At 37.2% G+C, this 19,084-nt stretch overlaps 1 protein-coding gene and 1 long non-coding RNA gene across 2 annotated transcripts in view; both read left to right on the top strand.

Annotated features, from left to right (window-relative positions):
• Nucleotides 1–9,078, top strand: part of bmp7b (bone morphogenetic protein 7b) — a 71,691-nt gene extending 62,613 nt beyond the window's left edge. Inside the window, exons 5-7 of the mRNA XM_059527304.1 lie at nucleotides 621–697; nucleotides 3,465–3,575; nucleotides 8,885–9,078. Coding sequence (XP_059383287.1) covers nucleotides 621–697; nucleotides 3,465–3,575; nucleotides 8,885–9,034 — 338 coding nt within the window. The 3' untranslated portion in view covers nucleotides 9,035–9,078. The remainder of the gene's footprint in view (nucleotides 1–620; nucleotides 698–3,464; nucleotides 3,576–8,884) is intronic.
• Nucleotides 9,079–16,713: 7,635 nt separating this feature from the next.
• LOC132117679 (uncharacterized) lies at nucleotides 16,714–18,566 on the top strand. The gene is made up of 4 exons (XR_009425819.1): nucleotides 16,714–16,794; nucleotides 17,425–17,607; nucleotides 18,253–18,373; nucleotides 18,460–18,566. It is a non-coding gene; the product is annotated as an uncharacterized LOC132117679 (long non-coding RNA).
• The last annotated feature ends 518 nt before the right edge of the window (nucleotides 18,567–19,084 follow it).

Raw genomic sequence — 19,084 nt, 5'->3', positions numbered from 1 at the left:
AATGAATGAATTTTCATTTTAAGGAGAACTGTCCCTTTAAGGAGAAGGCAAATCCCAGCTTAAATGTTTGTGCGTCAGTGTGTGTGTTCATGTGGTTCCTATTACTGTGTAATTCTCTGCAGGTCATTTTGCACAGTAATAGCATTACAGTGTTAAATGGATATTAAATGATTCTGGGTCGATGTTCTGCTTAGGTATGAGGGTTATAACGATTCCAGGCGACTTCAATGACCTATTCCTCATATTTCTCCATGGCACTCACAGTTTAGCATTAGCTTCAACACCCCTTCACATATTTTAAAAGTCAGACAGTGCCCATATCTGAAATACTATTTGAGCAAAAAAAAAAATGTCTGTGTAAAACATTATTCTAAGAGCAACGACAGCATGTCACCACTACATGGACTATACATCCCAATATTGTTAAAATATCAAATAGCCGTTTGTTTATGTCACAGCCGTGAGCCATGATTTTCAACTTGATATTGCCAGTTGGTGACAGGTGGTATTAGGAGAAGGAGACGTTCTCATTTTAGAGAATATTTATTAAAAACCAAGAAATTATCATTTCTGTAAAAGGTTTCTATACAGCAATTCTCTCTCTCTATCTTTGTTTTTAGAGAACAGCAGTGCGGACCAGAAGCAGGCCTGTAAGAAACATGAGTTGTATGTTAGTTTTCGAGACCTTGGATGGCAGGTGTGTTATTCTTCACCCCTTCATCTCTCTCTTCTGTCATCTCTCTTTTTTGTTAGTCATCTCTCTCATTCTTACTTTCTGCTTTTTAAAAAATGATTTCCCCTCATATATACAGAGTTCTGTCATGAAACGCTAGATGGCGCAGGCCGATATTTTTAAACTCAATCTGATATAATTACATCATCATATCTTATTTTTTTGCATCAGTAGCCAATGATCTTTTTGTTCAACATTCAAATACTCTGCTGTAGCAGTTGAGGTGTGGTTCAGAAACCCTCCCCTTCCCCAGCTCCACCTGTATAGATCTACTTTTGGGTGATTTCATGTATGCTATAATATGGTGGTTATTTCATATTTGTGACCCTGGACCACAAAACCAGTCTCTTGGGTAAATTTTTAACAATAGGCAAAAAAACGTTGTATGGGTCAAAATTATCGATTTTTTAATGCCAAAAATGATTATAATATAAAGTAAAGATCATGTTCCATGAAGATATTTTGTAAATTTCCTACCTAACTTAATTTTTGATTAGTAATATGCATTGCTAAGAACTTAATTTGGACCAATTTAAAGGCGATTTTCTCAGTATTTAGATTATGATTTTTTGTACCCTCAGATTCCAGATTTTCAAAAAGTTGTATCACGGCCAAATATTGTCCTATCCTAACAAACCATACATCAATGGAAAACTTATTTATGCTTTCAGATTATGTATAAATCTGTTTCAAAAATTGACCCTTATGACTGGCTTTGTGGTCCATATGGTCACATTTCTGCAGCAGCAGTATTTCTACATGCTTACATCAGTATGTTTTGGATGTATTGGCAGTAGCAGGTTTAGTCAGTCTGCTTAGGATGAATAAACCACCAGCCCAGAACCAACAAATAACTTGCTAAAATATTTCAAAAACCAGCTAAATCTTTTTTTTTTTCATTAGCTGTTCCTTCTCTTTCTCACTCGACATTCCACTTTATCTCTTACTGTGTTTATGGCTCAAACCATTTTATGAGTCTGTTTAGCTCAAGTCAGTCTGTCCATTAGGCTGCATTACCTCAAGAGTACAAGCACCAACAGTCAAGCAGAGATAGGAGAGCCTTGTTTCTGTCCACACACCCATAGCCTTGCCACCTGTAGCATATCTGCCTCTCCTACTGGATCATAGCACATAAACAGTCACTCAGAGCAGCTGGCGAGGACTCTGAGACCCTGGCCCCAGCATGTGGGCTCATATTACCCTCAAATTCCCTTTTTAATCATAACATTTTACACATACTTTAACACGGGTGTATGGAAGCATATGGGTAGCAATATTCAATTTGGAATGTAATATGCAAAATGACAATGCAATATGTAAAATGGCAATGCATTTCTGTATTTACATTTACATTTTCCAATACATTTGTGCAACGTTTGGTGCAAAATGAAAATAAAATTACATAATTTTCATTTGCCATTTCAAACACTAGTTTTAATATGTAAAATGAATACAAATTTTAATGCTTTATAAGTTGCAAAATTAAAATGAAAATGTTTTACAGAAATGATTAGATATGTATAACATGTTCAAGCAAAAACTGTGGTAAAATTATCATTCAAATGCTATTTTTCTTAATTGCATTAACACTCACAGTCAAGAACAAACAAAGAAGACTAAAAAGAGAAACATCATTCAATTTAGTATGTAAAACAACTAATATTACTAATTTATTTAAGAAATGTAACTATATAAATTTTCACAATTACTTATTAATGTCACACACACATACTTAGTGCCTTATGACTTAAAAGATGAGAGTGGTAAATGTTACAGACATGGAACTGTTCAGTCTATTATTGATTTTTATTTCCACTTCACTTTTATCCAAAGAGACAGAATTATTTGCACTGTATTTATCAGTGGGACAATATTCATACAATCCTACAAACTAGAAATAATTTTTTATTTGCACGAATTATGTGCCCAGCAACATCTGATTCAAATATTATGCTAATTAAAAGTGAGCGGTGGTTTCAGACATTACAGTGCAGCACTCGCACTGACTCTTATTCTGCCTGAAAGAATGAAAAGACCGAGCTGAAGATGGAGAGATTCGACCAATCAGATGAAAGTAGCATTTCAGCTCCGCCCACAAGTGTGAATGAAATATTGAAGACATAAACCGAAATGATCAAAACGTGCACAGACCAACTGTCTTGTCCATGTTCTCTCACTTGAATCCTCTCGAATCTTGAGTCTCTTGACCTTCCGCAAGCCTCGCCTTGTTCACGCAGTGATTGACATTGCGGGAGGGGGGCTTTTTTGCTACATTCATTGCGGGACATTGAATGAAAATGCAATCGTAAGTGTCTTGACTGTGAGTGTTAATGCAATTAAGAAAAATAGCATTTGAATGATAATTTTGCCACAGTTTTTGCTTGAACATGTTATACATATCTAATAATTTCTGTAATACATTTTCATTTTAATTTTGCAACTTATAAAGCATTAAAATTAGTATTCATTTTACATATTAAAACTAGTGTATGAAATGGCAAATGAAAATTATGTAATTTAATTATCATTTTCATTTTGCACCAAACGTTGCACAAATGTATTGGAAAATTTAAATGTAAATACAGAAATGCATTGCCATTTTACATATTGAATTGTCATTTTGCATATTACATTCCAAATTGAATATTGTTTGGGAAAGATCTAGCTCAAGCTTTATGATTGAAGGTGGATGTCATGTTAACAGATTTGTGCTCTGTCTTTCATCTTTCAGGACTGGATTATAGCTCCTGAAGGATACGCTGCATATTACTGTATGGGAGAATGTGCCTTTCCACTCAATTCCTACATGAATGCCACAAACCATGCCATTGTACAAACTTTGGTAAGTCTGGTTCCCTTTCAGTCGGTCACTCTCGATGCCATGTCGGTGTCCGAAGCAAAATGGGAAATTGCTTTGATAGACCAATCTACTTCTAGTGTAAACTAAACGAGCCAATGCACATTGGCATGCAATTATTGCATCCAGCTGCCGCTGATCACAGCATGAGTATAAGGCAGCAGGTGCAATGCATACCATCTTTTCGCTTCGAAGGCGAGCAATATTATTGTTCTGCTCAACCGTGTCTTCTGTGAACTACGAGTTCAGCACACTCTCGGAAGCTTTGTGTGTTGGCGAGATGGCGCTTCAGCGGCGGTCGTTCTTGTGTCGAGTGGATTGCACACTTCAGGCTGCACTACCCCCTGTCGTGTTGCAAGCGGCCAATTCCCCCAAGCACCTCAGCACTAAAAGAGCATTTCCTAAAGAGCAAATTTCTCTAAAAGAGCTTCACAGGTGCGTCTTTATAAAGACGACGGATGCCATTTCACCCGTGCGTTTCTGGGTGCGGTCATTACCTGTCAACGGGTGATGGTTCACGATCGATGCCTCACGTGTCTGGGCGTCTGGGCGTGAGCACGCTGAGGTGGCTTTCATGGATGAGTCATTTCTTCACTGCGGGAAGATGACCATCTCGGAGCTGCGAACCAGTCTCTGCTACCTTCAGGGGGGCAGAGTCACATTGCCGCTGCTGTGATCTGGGGCTCGTTCTGGCGGCCGACAGACGAGCACCACTTCCGGCAGTAGCGTGGGTGGTTTGAGGATTACAGTGGTGGCAAACCTCGCAGGGAACCAACCCTCTGGGGATCATCACTCCTCCTGCACCTCCGATCCAGTGGAGCAACCCACGGAACGCGCTGGGCCCTCCTTAAAAGAACTCCAGTGGGTCTCCCCCGACCAGATGTTGATCTCAGCATTGGAGGGAGAGCTGTCTGATGAAGATTCAGCCATGCTGCCACCCTCTGTTATGGTGACAAAGCCTGAGTCAGATCCAGAGATGGCAGCTATGCTTTTCCGGGCCGCCGAGATGGTAGGGCTCGAGTGGAACCACATGTACAACGGGCATGCAATCTCAGGGGTTTGGACGGGCCCGCACCTGCAGCCTTGCTAGTGGCGCCATATTGGCCCACTCAGACCTGGTTCCCTGAACTAGTGATCCTCGCTACAGCCCCTACTTGGCTGATTTCTTTGAGGAAGGATCTACTGACTCAGAGACAGGGCACCATTTGGCACCCACGTGCAGACCTTTGGAAACTCCATGTCTGGTCCCTGGACAGGACGCGGAGGTTCTAGGTGACCTACCCCAGGAGGTAGTGAACACCATCACTTAGGCAAGAGCACCATCTACGAGACATGCTTACGCCTTGAAGTGGAACCTGTTCGTCGAGTGGTGTTCTTCCCCAAAGATGCCTGGTTGTGGTCGTGCTTTCCTTTCTGCAGCAAGGGCTGGAGCGAAGGCTGTCTCCCTCCACCCTCAAAGTCCACGTTGCCACTATTGCTGTGTACCATGACCCCGTGAATGGGAAGTCTTTGAGTAAGCTTGACCTCATCGTCAGGCTCCCCTCTATACCCTCTTGGGACCTAACTCTAGTGCTTAAACACTACAGCAGGGCCCATTCGAGCCTTTGCATTCAGTTGAGCTAAAGTTTCTTTCATTGAAAACTCTGCTCCTGTTTGTACTGGCCTTCATCAAGAGGGTAGGGGACCTGCATGCATTTTTGGTCAACTATTCGTGCCTAGAGTGTGGACCGGCAGACTCACAGGTAACCCTGAGGCCCCGGCCTGGCTACGTGCCCAAGGTTCCCACTGCACTCTTCAAAATCCAAGTGGTGAACCTGCAAGTGCTGCCCCTGGAGGAGGCAGACCCAGCCCTGGCTTTGCTCTGTCCCGTCCTAGCATTGAGAAGCTATGTAGACCGGACACAAAGCTTCAGGACCTCTGACCAGCTCATTGTTTGTTACGGAGGCCAGCAGAAGGGGAGCGGCGTCTCTAAGCAGAGGATGGCCCACTGGATTGTGGATGCCAAAACCTTGGCTTATCAGGCACAGGGTGTGCCCTGCCCGTTCAGGTTGCGAGTTCACTCAACTAGAAGTGTTGCATCCTCCTGGGCGCTGGCTCGCTGAAAGATATTTGTAGAGCTGCAGGCTGGGCGACCCCTAACACGTTCGCTAGGTTCTATAGCCTTTGTGTAGAGCCGATATCCTCCTGTGTTTTCACCTCAAATGGGTAGTGGCACTGAGAGGCCCCGGTTAGTGTCGGCTAGCTAAACTGCTCCAGAGTGTCCATACTGTAGACCCTGCTGAGATCCTCCATCACCCTAGGTAGCTGGACGCGGCAGATGGTCTGGCGCCAGGCCTTAATGATAAATCCGTGAGAACCATGGGAGACTGGGTTCCATACTGAGACCTAAGTGGTACTTGTATGTGTATAGTCCACAGTATAGCTTTAGAGCCCGTGTTTCCCTGACAAACTTCTGCCTTCCCAAGAGGATTTTAATCACTTCCAATTTTTTCATATACACCTAAACGGATGCTATATGTGTATTTGCTCCCGAGACCTCCTTCGGGAAGGATGGAGCTTCCGCAGCGTCCCTTTTCCAAGCTGAACAGGTACGTTTTTCCAGTGTTATCCAATCTCACCCAGTGAAGTAGTGCTTTGACAATGGTGAGTGGAACTACTTGTTCCGAGCCCCGGCCTACACCTAATAAGGGCGCAGGCATCTCGCACAGGGCACTGGAAGGGGCAGCACCCATGGCGCTTTGCTAGGGATCACATTTTGCGTCGGTCACCAACGTGGCATCGAGAGTGACCGACTGAAAGGCAACGTCTTGGTTACGTATGGTAACCCTTGTTCCCTGAAGGAGGTAACGGAGATGCCACGTCCCGTCGCCATGGTTGCTGTACCGCCGCTGAGCTGCTGGGACTCCGGCTCGGCTCCTCACCAAAAACCTGGTATGCATTGCACCTGCTGCATTCTTATACTCACACTGTGATCAGCGGCAGCTGAATGCAATAATTGCATGCCAATTTGCATTGGCTCGTTTAGTTTACACTCGAAGTAGATTGGTCTATCGAAGCGATATCCCATTTTGCGTCGGTCACTGACGTGGTGTCTCCGTTCCCTCATTCAGGGAGTGAGGGTTACCATACATAATCGAGACGTACTTTTTACCACAGCTGCCAATCACAAATATTTCTAAAGCTGTATCTTGCATTATTTTATTTTATTTTATTTTATTTTATTTTATTAAGCAATGTGCATTAAATTAATCAAAAGTAACAGTAAAGGCATTTATAATGTTATAAAATATTTTTATTTAAAATGTATTAATGTTTCTTGAGCATATCAACATATTAGAATCAGATTTCTGAAGGATCAATTTACACTGGTGTAATGATGCTGAAAATTCAGCTTTGCTTTTAACGTATTTTCAAAAAGCAATCAGTTATTTAAAATTGTAATAATATTTCATAATATTGTTGTTTTTAGTGTATTTTTGATCAAATAAATGCAGCCTTTAAGGGCATTAAATTGAATGGTTGTGTATTCAGTTACTGTATACTGTATATGTAATATGAGCAAATTCACACGAGTAGATGTGAGATATATCGGCACGGCTGTGACTCGCCCGTAGGTAATCAGAGTGTCGATATACAGCCATATCTCATGTCTACCAGTGTGATATTGCATTTATACAACAGTTCGACAGCACGAGTGTGTGAATACATTAAAAATGAACAGTGAAGTGTCTTTAAAAGCCCTCTTCTTTGTGACTTCCTTCTGCCACAGATTCAAATCTAAAGTTGACAGTTAAACAGTTTCCAAAACGTCACTTTAGAGCTAGTAACAAAGGAACGTTGAGTTTCTTCATTAAAAGGATATTGTATTACTGTATTAAAAGAGCTGTATTATGTATAGGAGAGTATTATGAGAGAGAGACTGACTGAACAATTGTGATTACCTGCATCTGGTACAGCATTCATCAATTAGTATGATTGTCTAATAGGCTCGTAATATCCTTTCATCTGTTAAAGCGTTAGTTCACCCAAAAATGAAAATTATGTCATTAATAACACACCTTCATGTCGTTCCAAACCAGTAAGACCTCCTTTTGTCTTCGGAACACAGTTTAAGATATTTTAGATTTAGTCCGAGAGCTCTCAGTCCCTCCATTGAAGCTGTGTGTACGGTATACTGTCCATGTCCAGAAAGGTAAGAAAAACACCATCAAAGTAGTCCATGTGACATCAGAGGGTCAGTTAGAATATTTTGAAGCATCGAAAATAGATTTTGGTCCAAAATTTGCAAAAACTACGACTTTTTATTTAGCATTGTCTTCTCTTCAGTGTCTGTTGTGAGAGAGTTCAAAACAAAGCAGTTTGTCATATCCGGTTCGCGAACGAATCATTCGAGGAATCTAAATCTAAAATCTAAATGTAAAATCTAAATCTAAATGTTAAATCTAAATGTAAAATCTAAATCTAAATATAAAATCTAAATCTAAATGTTACATCTAAATCTAAATGTAAAATCTAAATGTTAAATCTAAATGTAAAATCTAAATCTAAATGTATATAAACACACACTGACCTCCTCAAGCTTTTTATTTGGCATTGGTTATCGGCATTTTGAATTCGCATATTAGTTAAATATTTAGTTTCACCCGAAACATTTAGATTCAACATTTATATTTATATTTATATTTAACATTTAGATTTTACATTTAGATTTAAATTTAACATTTAGATTTACATTTAAATTTAACATTTAGATTTAGATTTAACATTTAGATTTAACATTTGTATTTAACATTTAGATTTAACATTTAGATTTAGATTTAACATTTAGATTTTACATTTATATTTATATTTAACATTTATATTTATATTTAATATTTAGATTTAGATTTAATATTTAGATTTAACATTTAGATTTTACATTTATATTTATATTTAACATTTATATTTAGATTGAGCATTTAGATTTAACATTTAACATTTAGGTGTAACATTTAATATTTAGATTTAACTATTTAAAATATCTCTAAGTTGACAAATATTGTTGTAAATGCGCTTAAAAAGTGACTGTCAAAAATTCATATCAGTTTTTTAAACAGATTTTTAAATGTGAAATGCACAAAAGTTATGACAGATTTTAAAATTTTTATTTGAATCAAGTATTTCACAAAGAGTCAGATTGTCATTCTTACAGTTTGACTTAAACCATGTAATACTGGCATTCATAAAACTAACATCTACTGTAAGTAAAGCACTTTTGTTTAGACCTTCAACTTTGACCTTATTTTTTTTCTCAGGTTCACTTCATCAATCCTGAAACGGTTCCAAAACCATGTTGCGCTCCTACACAACTCCACGCAATCTCCGTTCTGTATTTCGACGACAGCTCCAATGTCATCCTGAAGAAATACCGCAACATGGTGGTCAGAGCGTGTGGCTGCCACTAGAGTCTTATTACACACACACACACACACACACACACACACACACACACACACACACACACACACACACACACACACACAGTCACACATTTTACTGCTCCTCATTTGCTTATAAAAGGAGCACCAACAAGTTCCCAGCAAAACCATATGAAGATCTCAGGCCAATTTCGGGATTTTGTTTACCAAGGACAATATGCAAACTATATTATATGCACAAATATTAATGTCTAAATATGGCAAAAAGGTGAAAGGAAAGTAACACCTCTCTTACACATACACGAACATATGTACGCACACATATACATGCTCACATGTACACATCTATATGATACTTGTGCTTTCTACTGTGTAAATAGTTTTTCAATGAAAGAAACAAAAGTGTATTTATTTTCCTGGTCTTCCAACATGGAGTCTAAAACATCCTTGTCGTCTGGTGTGTTTTTTAATGTGTCCACACTGTTTTAAAAAAGATATTGTCCAAAACTTTTTGAAAATCTTTCCATAATATAAAATTGCAAAATATGGGATTGCCTGCTGCCAAATCGAAATTCTGTCATCATTTATTCACCCTCATGTTGTTCCGAACAAGAGTTTATTCCTTCTGTTGAACACAAAGATACTTTGAAGAATGTTGGTAACCAAACAGTTGCCGGTAGCCATTGACTTCCGTATTATTTTTCTCCATACTATGGAAGTGAATGGCTATCGTCAACTGTTTGGCTACCAACTTTCTTCGAAGTATCTTTGTGTTCAACAGAAGAAAGGAATTCATACAGGTTTGGACTGAGGGTGAGTAAATGATGACAGAATTTTCATTGATGGGTGAACTATGTCTTTAAGAAAATGTACTGACCATAAATACTTCTTTATAATAAGAAGATGCTATTGTCATTGCATTCGCTTGCCTTAAGTTAAAGGCCAAGTACATTCCCTTCATCTTATTTCCACAGAGGGGCGTTTATTAGGAGCATTTGAGGTAAGGATATCATTCCAGACTCTGATAGTGTTTTACTGCAGGCTTAGCCCAATAAATAAGTTTGAATAAACACAAGCTGTTCTCTCAGTACAGCAAGCACCTCATAGCCCAACGGTGACCTGAGACCTGCGGCTGCCACATGTGTGTGTATTAGTGAGAACACGCACACAGAACATCTCTCAGTTTATGCTGCCCGCATTTTCCCTTTACATAAAATCCTAAAGGTATGCTAATGGCATTTCTATCCATATATAATTTGCAATAACTCCTATGGGATCAAACCAGAATCCTCTAATAGTATCTTAGAAGCAAATAAGATCCTGATGGATAAACTGAAAAGAGGAAACTCGGTTTATATCTTTTTTCCTCATTGTATTGGTAGAAATTCCCTTAGCATTTTCCTCTTGCTCTCTACTTGGAAAAAGGTGGTGTACAAACACCAAATAAATTTGAAACACTAACAAACATATAATGGTAATGTAATTTAATGGAGGATTCAAGTGTGCCATTTGCATGCAAGATGTTTTCTGTGCTAATCACAAATGCATGTTTGTGGAGCATCAGGAGAACTGGCTGATCCTGCCTTGTCACCGAAAGCTCGCTCCAGCAGGGCTTTAGTGTGGCTTTAGCAGTCGTGCTGACAGCAGATTGTGCACATGTGTGCTGTCTATGCATACATAAGAAAGCTCACTCCTGTAAACATGTGACGGGGGAAAAGTCATTTCTACTGAAAAAAAGTTAAACTGCTACAGTTAATTGGTTAGCTGTACAAACTGTATTAAATGTACCAATTGATTACTTAACTGGTAACAGTTAACAGAAACATGTTAATTGGTTTATATGTAAGAATTTTATTATTATACAAGACAATATATGTACATTTAAAGTTTTTACACTTTTGCATGTGTGTGAGAAAGATGATTTCATGAGTTCGCCTGCAGTCCTGATGGTTGATAGTAAATGAACTTGGCTTGATGTCCTTAATGGAGGTTCGAACCCAAGGCTCAGCTTGAGCGCCGAGTTTAACCCCTCATTGTGGTACAACCTAGAGGGTGAAAAAACAGCAATGGGGGTGGAGATGGGGAGGTAGAGGGATGCTGGAAGAATGGACACTGTGACAGCGCAATGAGAGCTGCTTATATAGGCTTATAATGAAGATTGACAGGACTGAATGATTAGGCTCCTCCTGAACCTACATTTGGGACTTCATAAAAAAAAAAAAGATGAAGTATAAAATAAATAGTATAAAAGAAATAGTCACCTATTAAGTTAAGTTGTTAAACAAAGTCACATTATGAGAAATAGTCACAATAATGAAAAATAAAGTTGTAATTGTAAGAAATTAAGTCACAATTTTGAGAATTATTTGAAATTCTGAGAAATAGTCACATCATGTGCAATATATAACTCATAATTGTGAGGAAAAAGTCAATCACATGAAGTGACAGTCACAATTATGAGAAATAATGCAGCAATGATTATAATTGGAGAAATTAATGTGCAATTATGAGAAAAGCATTGCAAAAATACAATTTGTAAGAAATAATTGGAACAACAAAAATTTTAATTGTAGTTGTGGAACATAATTACAATTATGAGAATTATTCACAATTGTGAAAAATAGTCACACAAAAAAAAGTGAATATTATAAAATATATTCACAGTGTGATATATATATAGATAAATAAGGCCGCATTTTTTTCATTGCAATTTACTGAAATTAAGTTTCTATTGTGAGATATATTTACAATTATGAGAAATACATTTCACACTTACAAAAAACACAAAGTTGCATTTAAATAGTCCCAATTATATTAAGTCACATTGTGAGAAAAAGTTGCAATAATGGTAAATGTACAATTACCAAAAAAGTTTTTACAACTGTAACAAATAGCTTTATAAAAATTGTGGCATAACATTTGTAATTTTGAGGAAAATTCTGAATTGCGAGATATAGCATATTCACACTTTTAATTATAAAGTCACAATTATAAGAAATAATGGCAAAATTATTTGCAATTGTGAGATATAAGTAAAGTTGAAGTAAAAAGCTACGTAAGTAAATAAGTTTAATTAAATGAAGTTGAAATTATGGAAAAAAGTTGTGAGACTTCAGACCAAACCAACACCTTTATCGAGATGAGCTCTTCCTCCTGCTCACCTTCTCTCTCTCTCTCTCTCTCTCTCTCATCCACTCTCTGACATCCTGTTTATAGCGGAGGCTGTTTCAGATTAGCGCTAGCTCCGTGCCACCCGCAGACATCCAAATGCAGACCATGTGTGTGTGCGCGGGGTCACGGGCTGCACTCCCACTTTCTCTTTCTGAGGCCAGGGGCACATTCTGCCCGAGAGGCCTCCTCTCCGTCGCTCTAGCCTCCGCTGAACCTCTGCTCTCAGCAGCACGGGGTCAGAGGTTAATGGGGTGGTAATGTGGGACTAAGAGGGAAAATCTCTACATTAACGCTCACCCCCTAACCCCCCTCACCAACCCCCAGAAACCGTTAACATCGCAGACTTACAAATACTGTCATCTTTCAGCACGCCTAACCTGGACTTCCTCTCAGTGTCATGTTGTTTTATGACCTTCTCTTCTGCAAACCCATGGGTCTCTTGCTCACTCCCAAAACCGATGAGGAGAATGAGAAATGGTGGGTATTTATTTCCACCTCGAAGTGCTGATCCTTGACCTCTACCAGTCCAGAGAAAGACAGACACACACACACACACACACACACACATATGTGGTCATGCCTGGCTAAGAAACACATTTTTTTTTATGTATCGATTATTAAACTTATTAAACTTGTAAATTTAGAAAAAAGAAAAAGAAAATAAGTATCTTAAGCTCAACAAGGCTGCATTTATTTGATCAAAATACAGTAAAAATAGTAAGATTGTGTAATAATATTGTACAATTTAAACTATATTTATGTAATTTTAATTGTTTTCTAGTTGAATGTTTTAAAATGTAATTTATTCCTGTGATGTAAAGCTGAATTTTCAGCATCGTTACTCCAGTCTTCAGTGAAACAAAAAAACAACAACAAAAAAAAATTCATTCATGCTGTTTCTTCTTTTAATTCCGTGTGAAGTGTCATGATGATCGTCGTGTTGAAATGACACATGACAAGCCACTTCAGCTGAGTTTGAATCAGTGCATTCTGGTCATCTGTCCACCTACTGTGTCATAAATACTGAGCATTCTGACATCCTATTCATTTGACATTACTGCTTTGTGCATTTTAAGATTCTGGTTTTATTCCTGTAACTCAAATCCCTGCAATTTCGTTAATTGCAACATGACATACATAGAATTAGCTCACCGTTAAATCTTCTAATCTAAAGAAACATGTGCTGTCATACTATGCTATAAATATTTGTACATTTCCCGTTACATAGTAGAAACCCTGTGTCTTATTTGTGATGTAATCTAACATCTAACTAAAGAAACAAGTCCATGTTACCAACAAGTTGTGTGTGGAGAGAATAATGCTGACCTCTACAGGCATTTAAGTGTCACTACATGAACTTCTTGTGCTTTACTCAGCAAGATACAGGTATGTCAGTATGTCTCAAAGAAAAATCTGTAACAAATAAGGCTGTATCAGAAAGCAAAAATATGGAAAGTCATTTCTGTCACAAAAAGAAAAAAGGTAAATTATAATTGACATAAATAGTTACAATTATGAGATAAAAAGTCAAAATTCTGAGATAAAAATCTTTAACTGATGACATTTAACTCAATTTTTTTTATTTTTGAATTTATGACTCATAATTTAAACTTTATAATTTCATAATTATGACATGGTGTGCCATGTTTTTAACTCTATTTGTTATTATTTCATTTTTTTAGATCAAATAATTTCGACCTAAATTTTCTTTGAATGGCACGCACACAAATAATGTACAGTAAGTATAAAGTAAAAATAAATTCTGAATTACTAATCGAAATGCAAACATTATTCTATTTAAGTTAGTTTTTATTTATTTATTTAAATAGCAATAAAAATTTTAATATGCCAAAAACGTAAAGAAATTGAAAACATGAGCCACAGAAACTAAAATGACAAAAACTCAAACCATTGTCTCTGTGAATTGCATTATTAATGTATTTTTGAATTGTGTAAATCCGGATAAAATGAGCATCATGCGACTGGTCTCTATGCTTGTATCTCTCTACAGCCTGCTCTGTTCTTCTGCTATTTAATCTCCTCCCTTGATCCCATGTCCTGTCTCTCTGTCCCCCCCCTCCACTCCTCTTCTCATCACAGCTGCAGTCTCTCTCCTCCGCTGCCATCGGCACGAGTCGTGTAGTGTTAGGCCGGACGATGCAGGACTGTCTGCTCAGGTACAGTATTCAGCCTGATCTCTCATCTGCTTTATCTCCCTCAAACAGCTGCATGCTCCTTCTTTATCATCGCTGATACACTTGTAAGATCACTTTGCTGTGTCCGTGGCCTTAGGAAATCAATGATGTCTTCAATACTGTGCTTTTTCCAGGAGTTAAGACTCTGCTTTAGCAGCATGTTCTGAGATTAGGTCTTTTAGGACAGGTGAAGTCATTCACGGTATTCATTATGATAAAAATATGCCATAATTAAAACATAATGTTATGTTCTCTTTGCATGTGAGCAGTTTGAACGGTCAGTTTAGCATGAAAGTTAATCAGACTACTCATTTATTTATTATTATAAGAGTGTGAATGTCATTATAAGAAGCACAACATATTGGTAACCTATAATCATCAATACTGGACTATATTTTTTATTATCAGGAATAGACTATATTATAAATTATTATTATTATTACTATTATCATCATCATCAACCCTGTTATCAGTCTGATTAGGGTGATATTAGAAGCATCTAATATTTGCTATTGTATATTATAATGCCATTGTATTTAATAATTGTAGATTATAATTAATAATTGTTAATACACAAAAAACAGACTGTATATTATGTATACGCTGGACAATATTGTTTATTATTACTACTTTTGCTATTATTATTAAACTAATATTATCATTATTAGTCTGATTAGAAAATAATATTTGAGTAGCAATATTTGCAATATTTGCTACTGTATATTAGAATACCATTGTATATTAAAATTGTAGATTATTGTATATTGCATTATATTGTGTATTGGACAATATTTTTATACATACACACGTATATATATATATATATATATATATATATATATACATGCAATGTTGGTATTATTATTATTTATAATACACTAGGTGATAAAATCGGACACTTTGGATATGTTTTGAGTGTGTTCAGACAGATGTACTAATATGAAATTGTGTTTTCAGAAACACATTTTTTATTTTATTTCTACAGAATTTGTAATTAGATGTAGGTTCTAACTGTTCTAACTGGAGAATGAGCAGATGGCATGTACTGTAGGGCTACTAGTTTGAATGAAACTGAATGTAAATGAATCATCACATCAGTAATTCTCTGATATGGTTGTGGAGGCTTATGGCCACATGTCGATCGATAACTCTGCTGCACAGGAAGGGTGGGGGACATGCGGAGTGCTAAGTGGTCAGATTTGGCCATTAGTCGGAATGCTTACTCATCTCTTTGTGCTCATCTGAGTGGGACACTAGGTTGTCTGGCCTCTATTGCGTTCAGTGGGGAAATTCAACACTTATAGATATTGATCTTCTTGTGCAGCATGAAACAATCTGTTGAGAGCACATACATCACTGGATGAATCTCACAAATCCTGTCAAGAACATAAGATTATATTTCTGCCCCAAAATTAATTGGGATGTAGAATAAGGTCATGCACATTGCATGTGCTTTATAAGCAGTAATAAACAGCCAATATGCTAGTAATATGCATGCTAATAAGTAACTAAGGAAAATATTCCCTAATCTAAAGTTTTACAATGTCTGTGCATATGTGTGTGTGTGTGTGTGTGTGTGTGTGCGTGTGTGTGTGCATGTGTGTACTCTACAGTGCATAAGTTTGGTGTCAGTAAAATTTAATTTTTTTTGAAGAAGTCTCTTTTGCTCAACAAGACTGCATTTAATCTGAAACACAGCATATATAAAACACAGTATTGATATTGTGAGATACTATAACAAATATAATTATCTTCTGTTTGAATACATCTAAAATGTTATTTATTTCTGTGATGTAAAGCTGAATTGCCAGCATCATCATTACTCCAGTCTTAGATGATCCTTCAGAAATCATTCTAATATGAAGAAACATTCCTTTTTATATATCAATCATGAAGCAGTTGAGCTGAGTCATATTATTAAGAAGAAAAAAAAAAAAAAAAATATATATATATATATATACACATTGTAAATAGATGGTGCTTTTGAATTTATGCATCCCCGCTGAAGAAAAACATTCATTCATATAGAAACACTTAATTGACTTATTGTGTGTTCGATATGACAGTTTATCCCTGCAGCCTCCACATCTTATTTTTGAAGAAACTGAGTTTTATAACTACAATTTTTAAATTACAAATGGTAGAGAATAGAATTTGCAACTGCGGTTAATTCTAAAACAAATAATCCATACTTAATCAGGGGCAGAAATAAGTAAACATTCTATAGGCCACTGGTCTATAATTTGGTATTTTCCTATCCTTTTTTCTCACTGTGAAGATATATTCTCAGTGTGTTTAGATTCATCAGTTCTTTCTGTATTCTGTCTCAGGACACACATGGTCCCAGTGAGGGATGAGGAGGCAGAGTCTCAGAGGAAGGCCAAATCACGGCAGGCCAGACAGACTCGACGAGCTACACAGGTCTGATGTACATAGACACAGTCAAAATCACAAAACACACAGGAAAAGAAGAATATGACTCTTCTGTATGCTCTGATTAGACTGGATTACATATTCTCTCAAATAAGGATTAATGTGTAGTCAGCTAGTAATTGGCATCAACGCAAAGCTTAAAGGGATAGTTCACCAAAAATTACAATTCTGTCATTAATTACTCACCTTCATGTCACGTAAGACCTTCGTTCATCCTTGGAACACAAATTAAGTTTAATTATGTTATAAGTCTATTGTCAAGTATTCTCATAGCTTTGTAAAATGACGGTTGAACCCCATGATGTCACATGGACTATTTTAATGATGTTCTTAGTTTCTGTGTGTTGATCGTGGTAGGATCATTGCTGTCTACGGAGAATGAAAAAAAATGAAATGAAAAGTCAATCCCTTGAAGCCATTTTATCAAGTCAGTAACTGTTATGGATCGCAAGATGGCGTCAGTTTGCTAGTTTAACTTCAAGCACATACAGTAGAGTACAGGAAGGTCGCACAGGATCAGGATGCTGTCGAGTTGTCAACAGTGAATATCTGACATTCAGAATTATGGTGTACACATCAGATATAGTCTCTTCTAATTTTTAATCGTCTTATTTTTAGGGAGTTACCCTCTCAGAGTTGTTGGAGGCAAAGAGAGCCTTCAGCCCGTCAAAGCTGGAGCTGCACGCAGACGAGGCGTGTAGATCCTCAGAGGGACAGTGTCTCCAGAGAAGAGTCCCCGAGGACACGACCGACCCCAGCCCGCCTCTGAGGGACGAACACCCGTGTGAACACCCGGATGAGGTGACAGCACAAACATATGCCATATACTCCTGTGAAACAGTAACAGGTGTGAATAATCCGCTCTATCAAATCTATTCAAAGGCCTAAAATACTAATATGTAGTGACCCCAAACCTATATTTGCAGATAGCATAATATTACTGAAATAAAAAGGCTTTTATTTCTGTATTTAAAGAGAGTTCACGTTCAGGACTGTTGCTTAACACACTTAAATACACTTACAAACATTTGTGAAGTTTAACATTTTAAATTCAAATGGTTTAATAATATTTTGTCATTTGTAGTACACTTATTTTGATGCATTGACTAACATACTAAAATACATGCCATACTTGATTATAATTTCAACTAGTGTGTTTATTTCCCTGATAATTACTCTTTATAAGTATGCTTATGAAAGTATGCTTTTTCTCATGTGTTATTTGGAGATTTTAATTGGCAGAATAAAACTGGAAGTTACTGGCAATATTACAGTATGTTCAGTGTAAGTTATTCACTATTAACTTCTATTAACTGTATAAAAGCAGCATCGCACCTGTAATCTGCCATTGACTGAAAGCTATGACACTAAAGTGTGACTTATAGATTTTTTTTTATTGTGGTAGTATGTTTTTGATTCAATTAGTGATTCATTCATTCTCCAAAGCAAGGAAACTGGAAAAGAAGACCAAGAAGCAAACCTGAAAGGTCATCTTTTTGCCTCTCATCATCAGTTAAAGGAGCGTGTGGTTTCACCCCGAGTCTGAGGACTCACAGCTCCTGCATTGGTACTACTGCACCTCAAGATCTGATAAAGTGTGCAATGATTTATATAAGCTGCATCATCATCTGCTGTCTTGTCTCTCGATTACAGAGTCTGCGTGGACAGATGAAAATGACAACATCCTTCACGGTTCCTGGGATGTGTGTGTGACACAGCAGCTGACTGAAGAACGTGATCTCAGCGCTGAGCTCACTCAGGTACCACTAGTGTGTTTCGTCATCGCTGTTTCAAACGTACAGTATATTTTTATATTTTATACAGTGCATATGTGAGAAGCACAAGAAATTGTAAATTTGACCCCTTTCATTTAAAGCACTTGTTTTGTAGATCTTTACGAATCTTTCTTCTTTTTACTGCTAATTGCAGGCTGAATTTTTACGGCCATGAACATTCAGTCATTAATTACTCACCCTCAAGGTTGATTAAGACCTTCGTTCATCTTCAGAACACAAATTAAGGTACTTTTGATTAATTCTGAGAGATCACAATCTCCAACTCCTAATTTTCCTAGTATTTCCCATGAAGGTCAATTAAAACCTTTACAATTTGGTATTTCCTTTTCAAAAATAAATTAATAATCACATTTTCGCACCACTAGATGGCACTGCAGCATAGTTGTCTGTAGTCTATGTAGTATGAGATTTTTGGGCCAAGGAGAAGATCTGTTGTGATCTATTATCCTTAAATTCTCACATTATATGCCCATTATACATAC

Source organism: Carassius carassius, chromosome 37 (assembly GCF_963082965.1).
Source record: "Carassius carassius chromosome 37, fCarCar2.1, whole genome shotgun sequence".
NCBI lineage: Eukaryota > Metazoa > Chordata > Actinopteri > Cypriniformes > Cyprinidae > Carassius > Carassius carassius.
The sequence above is the reverse complement of the archived record's forward strand: the minus strand, read 5'-3'. Positions and strand labels throughout refer to the sequence as shown.